Source organism: Microcaecilia unicolor, unplaced genomic scaffold (genome assembly GCF_901765095.1).
Source record: "Microcaecilia unicolor unplaced genomic scaffold, aMicUni1.1, whole genome shotgun sequence".
Classification (NCBI taxonomy): Eukaryota; Metazoa; Chordata; class Amphibia; order Gymnophiona; family Siphonopidae; genus Microcaecilia; species Microcaecilia unicolor.
This window is the reverse complement of record NW_021963560.1, coordinates 196,421-204,350: the sequence shown is the minus strand read 5'-3', so window position 1 is coordinate 204,350 and position 7,930 is coordinate 196,421. Positions and strand designations below refer to the sequence as shown.

Below are 7,930 nucleotides of genomic sequence, written 5' to 3'. Positions count from 1 at the left end.
AGGAACTCATACATTCAGTGAGATCCATATTAAAAAGCCAAACTTTAACGTATTTCCTAAACTAGCAATGGTCCAAAATACATCTAACTACATTTGACAATGAATTCCACAGTATGTGGCTACCCTGTGTCTCGTTACTCCTAACCCCAGGAATATCCAACAATACAGACTATGACAGCGATTGCAGTGTTCTAACAGGACAATAACGGTACACCTACATAGTCAAATAGGCTGGGAATAACACATGCAGTAGGTTAAAGTATCTTCACATGACCAAAACACCACTGGTGATCAACAGAGCTTATAAAGAAGGAGGATGACTGGATCCCAAGATTTCAAACCTCCCACTATTCGAGCCACTGTATTCTGAATGAATTGTAACTTTTAGAGCGTACACATGATGCCTTGTGTTTTTGGTTTTGTATGTGACCAAACTGCTTGTTATGACAGAGTATCATTAATGATTAATGTGTGAAAATGGTGCTTTCTTCAACTTAGCCATGCTGCAATGAGCCCCAGATTAAATAAAGTGCATTTTATTATTTAGATTTTGCTCACACCTTTTTCAGTAGTAGCTCAAGGTGAGTTACATTCAGGTACACTGGATATTTCTCTGTCCCAGGAGGGCTCACGATCTAAGTTTGTACCTGAGGCAATGGAGGGTTAAGTGTCTTGCCCAAGATCACAAGTAGCAGCAGTGGGATTTGAACCTGCCACCTCTGGATTGTAAGACCAGTGCTCTAACCACTAGGCCATACCTCTACTCCATGCATGCAGTTAGAGCACACGCTCCATATACCAATAGTTCTGTAAAGTTCCATCCACTCCAGCAGCAATAGAGGGCAAAAACACAGAAAATCGTTGCTTCAACTAGGCCCTGCTAAAATGACGTTCAAGTTCCATGTTTATGTGGTAAAGCACCTGTTGGTAAGCCATCTAGACAGTTTACAGTAAAGCTATATTTTGCAATATATTGCATGATAGAAATGGAAATTACAAATTAATCCCCATCATCAGTGCAGCACAACACAAAGATATGTGTAGGTCCACAGTCCTGGAGATACCAAAGAGGCAGCTGCTCTTGGGTTGGCAGATCTTCTGCAGGACCAGGGAGCAGCTGGAAGAGAAGAGCCAGAGGACATGACCAGGTTCTCCAGTCTCTTCAGCTCCTCCTTTCCTGACATCTGTGATCCCAGGAGGATACGACATCCATCAGCTTTCAAGTCACGAGAGCACAAAATAAAAGCCAATGTGTTGGGACAATCAGTGCAATGTTGATGGCACGTACCCTATTGGGTGCAGCTGAATCCAGATGCAGAGTGAAAAATAAATAAATTCACAAACGCTGATGTTCACTAAAAGGGCATGAAATACATGTAAAAAGTACGGTCTAAGATACACTAAGCAGAAAATCCATCTTCCTACACACAGCATGAACACAAATGGCTGGCAAACCTCAGCCGATTCACTTCTATTTCCTCGAAGAAATGCACCTGCTGATCCTCGTCTCTCTTTCTGCCATTAAAATAGTCCAGGATCACTTTTCTTTCTTTTCGTTTGACTGTTCCTTTGAGGTCCAGGATGACACTGAGATGTTCCTTCCTTTTAAAAGATTACCAAGAATTATTATAAACCAATAATGAAGATGAACAGAATAAACTCCCTAATAAGGGATCCAACCCTTGACCCTGCTAAGTTATATAGGGCACAGCCTGAGCCACAGAGCCAACACCAGCTTCTGCCCCCTTCTTACATAGATGTTCTGCTTTTCACGTAGTCAGTTGTTTGTAATCCACCATGGTGCATACTCACCATGTATTTCTTATAAGCCTTTATGGGTACAGAAGCAGTACCTCTTATCATGAAGCCAAAATGCAGCAGTGAGTAGAGGTCACAGACCAGGGGCGTAGCTACTATGGGGCCATGGGGGCCTAGACCCCCCTGCCGTGACCCTCTCGACCCCCCTTCCCACCGCCAACCCTCCCTTGCCGCCGTCGCGTATCTTTGCTGGCGGGGGACCCTAACCCCCGCCAGCCGAAGTTCTCTCTTCAGCCGCGCGGTGTTGTACGTGCAGGACGTTGGACGCACGCACAGAAACTTGATCAGATCATTCAGCAAGCAATGCCGCGCGGCCAAGGAGAGGACTTCGGCTGGCGGGGGTTGGGGTATCCTGCCAACAAAGGTACGCGGTGGGGGAGGGTTGGCGGCAGGAAGAGGGGGTCAAGAGGGTTGCGGCGGCAGGGGGGGTCAGCAATGCCGCATGGCTGAGAAGAGGACTTCGGCTGGCAGGGGTTGTGGTCCCCCGTCAGCAAAGGTACGCGGCGGGAGAGGGTTGACGGCCGGAAGGGGGGTCGAGAGGGTTGCGGCAGCGGCAGGGGGGGAAGTTGGCAGCAGCGGGGGGGGGGTCAGCTAAAATGTGCCCCCTCACCTCGGGATCTGGACCCCCCCTCCCGTCGAAGCCCCTGGCACAAACACTTTAAAACTCATGTGATATGCATATTTATACAAATGAAAGACTTTCTTACCTTAAATCAGAATGATTTTCTAGGAAGAAGAATGTTGTCATTTTAATGGCTTCAATATTAGTAGCTTGAAGAAGGTCTAGAAAGAAAATGAGAGGATTCCCCAGGGCAGCAGCATCGGGATTCTAGCAGATTACAAAGAAAGGTGGAATTTAGAGCAGAAGACTGGCTTGGAAGGGCTGACAGTGAGGTGGAGTGCTTCATGCATGGAACTGGGAAGCTGGAGACCCTTTCCCATTCCCCCCTCTGCTGTCATGGTTGCTTCTGTGGGAAGGCGAGTACTGCTGGCATTTGTTTACAGCAGCAGCAAACTAAAGCAAAGGCACTGGAATGTCCAACTGTTCCAGTGCTCATTCAGCTGGTGTTGAGGTTCTGTTGTTTCAGGAGGGCAGTGAACAGAACTGCACATCCTTTGACTCATTTGGGGACCACGTTGTAAACTACCTGCATAGACGCAAAGTACTTTGGGTGCTTGTTACCTATAGTGTCTGTTTATACCACTTATCTGGAGCGGGAGTGAGTTCCATAGAGTGAAAAAAAATGTCTTCTCCTATTTGGTTTTAATGCACTACTTTATAACTATGTCGTGTACACCAGTTTTGTACCTTTTCAAGAAGTATACTAGAGGCCAACCAAATTTCAGTTTTGGTTTTGGTGCTGAAACTGGCCTGAAATCCATTTTCAACTAAAACTAATTACTCTATACCTATGGTGCCCACTCTCCCCTCAAACAGGAGCAGGCTCAGCTCTTTCCTTCCCTCCCTTTCTCTCTGCCTCCTCCCCTCCTCCCCCCAAGAATGGGCTCAGCTCGTTCCTTCCTTCCTTCCTTCCTCCTTCCCTCTCCTCTCCTCTCCCCTATCCTCCCCTCCCCTCTCCTCTCCACCCAACAGTGGCAGGCTCAGCTCCACTGTTCCCTCTAATCTGAGCAGGAGTCCTCCCCGCCAGCAAAGGTAGCAGACTGCGACGGCAGGTTGACAGCGGGCTGGCGGCGGGAGGGGGGGTTGAGTGGGTCATCAGCAGGGGGGTCCAGGGCCAAATCTAAGGGGGGCCCAGGCCCCCGTGGCCCCATAGTAGCTACACCCCTGGTCTGGAGACGCAATCTACAAGCACGTGGCTGTCGGCTCTGCTGGTCCCCTGGTCCAGAACAAGAGGTTGACATCAGAAGGGGCAGAGCCAACAGTCACACTCCTGTAGACTGTGGCTCTGTGAGTGCTTGATGCAGCCCCACCTTAACAGGGCTGCCGAGAAACTGGGCTGGGCCTGGGGCAAGGCTGCCCCCCGAGGTCGCTGCCCACCCCCAGGCCGCTGCGGCACCGCCCTCCTCTCCACCCGCCCCCCTCCCCCCCCTCCCCCGTCTGCCACCAGGCCGAGCCCCCTGCATTGAAATCACAGCGCCTCACCTCCTTGTGAAAGCGCAGCAGGCAGTGGCAGATCGCCTCCCTTCGGACCTTCCCTCCGTGTGTCCTGCCCTCGCGGAAGTTACGTCAGAAGAGGGTAATTTCAATGCAGGGGGCCCAGCCCGGTGGCGGACGGTCGACGAAGCCGAGGGCGGGTGGGCGGGTGGTACTGTGGCGCCGGGCCCCCCTTGGAGGCCCGGACCCAGAGAATTTTGTCCCCCCTGCCCCCCCCCCCTCGGCGGCCCTGCACCTTACCACTTAGAGGGGGAGGGGTGACATACCTGGAGGGGGAGAGGTGCTCCACCCCAGGTGGCAATCAAGCTAGGTATGCCACTGATTCCAACCTCTTTATCATTTTGATCACCCTTCTCTGTTCCTTTTCCAGATTTTCTAACACCTCTATTCTGTGTAAAATGGGCCTGCTGAATTTCTAAGAGATAGCATTCATGCAACATGGACGCTGGGGTTTGTACACAAGGACACTAAGGTGTTTATTTTAGAAGCTCTGTTCATGTTTTGCAAATCTAAAAACTGGCATTCAGACATCCATATTGCATGGATGTCCAAATCCCGACTGTAAGCTCTTTTGAGCAGGGACTGCTTCTTTGTATCAGGTGTTCAGCGCTGCGTGTGTCTGGTAGCGCTATACAAATGCTAATAATAATAATAATAATCTCACAATGCAGCACGTCCATATTGCAAAGGGGAGTGGTGTGGGCGTGTTTTGGGCAAGAGTAGGGAGGGTTCAAATATGGATGTCCAGCTCCAATTGCAGACAGGGAAAGGATGTCCGTGTTCAAAAAGATGGAGGTCCATATTTAAACCTGGCACGTGGCACGTCCAGGTTACAGAAAGGTGCTCTGATTGAGCAGTTCTCCACTGAATGGAGATAAAGGAAGTCACAGTAGGTATGTTTCTGTCCCTGGAGTGCTCACAATTTATTTTTTTTTAATTACAAAATACTGCAGAGGGAATCAAACCAGCAGCTTCTGGATTTCTGCTTTGGCTCTTAACTATTGCTTTATCCATTAGGCTAGTCTACCACATGAACACCTTCGGGAGGTCATTTTATAATACGGACATTCTTCTGCTGCCACACAGACCTCCGTGCCCTTTATTTTGCCCCGTTCATAATTTAGACTTTTCAAATTATAATTTTGGATGTTCATGCTGGACATTTCCAGCACATGCGTTTTAGAACAGGCCTATTTTAAAATACACGTGAGGTGGACATTCATTTGGGATATACTGATGGGGGGATGTCCTCAATCTGAGTTGGATGCCCTTTTAAAAATTCCCTCCTAAGGAAATATCTTCAGCCACCAGCAGAGCAGTCAGTGGTGTCAGCATGTCTTCTGCGTCTAGAAACGAAGGAGGCTGCATCATTAAATGGACACTTTCTTTAAGGTAATTGTGTAATTAACTGGGGTCTAAGACACAGTCCAGTTTAGGGACTATGGTATTTTACATCGATAACAAATGGGATTTCCTTACAGAATACAGTCACAAGTTCCAGGATTACAGTAAAGGCAAAATGGCTGTTCCAACTAGGTTATTTGTCACATGTATTTGGTGTCTACATTCACTCAACTGGTGTCTCACAGAAGATAAAGAAACCATTTATTCTGCCATAATCCAGAAGCTGTTTCGGTGATTCAAAATTCTTTAGAAATACAGGTCTATCTAATATTGTATATGGCGCTCCACCAAGTACCTCAGGGAAGGGTGTTTCTAGAACTATCTGTGTTGAGTATTTTGGTGTAGCAAAACTTTGGTTAGTGCTGTTTAGACTGAGATTAGTCTGAGCGAGCCATGTCTCAGTGATCGAGCATAGACAGGGAAGGAACTTGCTGCTTCTCTCATGCGAAGCACATGTGGCACCGTTAAAAAAAAAAAAATCTAGAATATGCCAACAACAAAAACACTCACCAAGCATCTTTGAAAAGTGTCTTTGACCTTCTCGCCATCCTTTTTGATCTTAGAAGTGATGTGGGGCAGGTCCGCTGATGTCGATTTCCTAGCAGATGTCAGAAAGGCTCGAATGTACTCCACAACAACTCTGTGGTGAGCAGACGTTACAAGTCTCTGTGGAAAGGAAAAAAGGCAACATCTCTGCAGGAGCCTTACTAGAGAAGGGCACGTTATTACACGATCAGTCTTACATTTCCATTTAGTAACAAGCAATGAAATTTCTCTAGGTTTGGAGGGAGACAGCAGGTGGAGGTGGGGTAGGAAGATTGTTCAAACAATTGATGTGCTATGCAGTGGCGTAGCCAAGGGTGGGCTTGGGTGGGCCCAGGCCCACCCACTTTGGGTTCAGGCCCACCCAGTAGCAACACATCTATAATGTGGCTGGCAGGGATTCCCAAGCCCCACCAGCCGAAAACTCCCAACAAGTGTCCCTCCTGCATACCTTGTAAGTAGCAGATCTTCGCCTGCAGTGAGCAGTGACATACATACTGCTTGCACCGGCCTCACAGCCTTTCCTCTGATGTATTTCTGTGTAGGCGGAAACAGAAGTTGCATCAGAGGGAAGGGTGTGGGGCCAACATGAGCAGTGTGTATTAGTTGCTGCTCGCTGCTGGTGAAAATCTGATATTTAAAAGGTGTACGGGAGAGGGGGGATGTTTGAGAGACCATATGGCATACAGGCGACAGAAGGAGAGACCAAATCACCTGTGGGACGGGGCGAGGTTCGTCTGCCCACCCATCTTGGGTCCAGGCCCACCCAAAATTGGGTGTCAGGCTACGCCCCTGGTGCTATGTCCCTCAGCGGGAGCATTGGCAATAGTTATGTTCTTATAGCTATAAAAGATGCAGGTCAGATAGCTGTTTTGAGCTGCCAAGGGAGCCCAATCTTTCAGAGGGAGATTTTAAGACATGGTCCTTGACTAGGGTTACCGTATGGCTCCAGAAAAAGGAAGACACATTGATCCAGTCTGGGTTTTGCTTCCATTGAAAGCAATGGAAGTAAAACCCAGACTGGCTCAATCTGTTCGCCTTTTTCTGGAGAGAAGATCCACCAGTAGGCAGAAAACTCAAGCACCCCACGGTAAAAACAATAATGTGTAAAAAGTGGGAGTACGACCAAGGATACCAGAAACTGGAAGATGTTCTTAAATAAAACTTTATTGAAGGTTTGAAGACTCGACACAAACGTCGTGTTTCGGCCGTCACTATATGTTTTCAGCTGCTTTGCGAGTTTTTGTATTATTTTTTAATATTATAGGCTCGTTTTTTCTCGGCACGTCACTTCCGGTTTAGCGATGTTCTCTTTCGCGATATTTGCCGGTTTTGCTTTTGGCGCCTTTTTTTGTTTAAAGTGCAGCTCCTTTGGGGTACAACTTTTTCATCTGCATTATCAATAGTGCGTGCAGCGCTTCTGACGGACCATTTTAAACAGTCTTTTTAAAGGTTAGTAGTACCATTTACAACTACCCCTTTTGTTTTCGGTGTGTATGTACATTTACGTACTTCATTGTGTCATTACATCTTCCCGTGTAAGCACTACATATGATATTTTGTCTTTTTTTATTTTTCTCCCTTTATACCCATGTATCATCGCGTTTTTTGTATAACCATTGCCCTTGTTGGATTACATTTTCACCTACATTCGAGCTCTTCGGTTTTTTCTTCTTTTTTCTTTTCTCGGTGTCCAAGTTTGTGTTTGTTTTTGTTCCCTTGAGTTTTCTTGTCTATTCCCAACAGACTACCACGTTATTTTTGAAGAATCAACCTTACTACTATCTAGCAATTCTCCGTGCAAGAGGTCAGTGCTCCTCACCACATTACATTTTTTTCAAAACTTATTTCACGTTTTATCAAGAAGTAAGTGTTTTCTCTTCATTTTTTTCATATATCGCTTGATAGACTGCTGTAAAATCTTCAGAGGATTTCCATCAACATTGCTCTGCAGCACTCTGCACAGCAGGTCAGTCTCATTAATAAATACCATACCTAGTTTTTTATTAAGGACATTTTAATCGTGTAATCTTCTTCGTCTGTTTGAAT

The 7,930-nt window shown here is 47.0% G+C and overlaps 1 protein-coding gene across 1 annotated transcript; it reads right to left on the bottom strand.

Annotated features, from left to right (window-relative positions):
* Nucleotides 1–687: 687 nt before the first annotated feature.
* On the bottom strand, nt 688–7,398 carry LOC115459422 (exocyst complex component 3-like protein 2). Its single transcript, XM_030189247.1, has 4 exons — nt 7,390–7,398; nt 5,849–6,004; nt 2,526–2,647; nt 688–1,602 (listed from the first exon to the last, which is right to left on the bottom strand). The coding sequence occupies exons 1-4, from the start codon at nt 7,396–7,398 to the stop codon at nt 1,422–1,424; spliced, it is 468 nt and encodes a 155-aa protein (XP_030045107.1). The 3' UTR covers nt 688–1,421.
* Between the last annotated feature and the right edge of the window lie 532 nt (nt 7,399–7,930).

Bases quoted from the DNA above. Each gene is read 5' to 3' on its own strand.
- LOC115459422 (XM_030189247.1), bottom strand. The intron at 2,648-5,848 runs GTGAGTGTTTTT...GTAATCTGCTAG, and splicing joins ACACTTTTCAAAGATGCTTG to AATCCCGATGCTGCTGCCCT. The intron at 1,603-2,525 runs GTAAGAAAGTCT...ATCTTTTAAAAG, and splicing joins GAAAATCATTCTGATTTAAG to GAAGGAACATCTCAGTGTCA.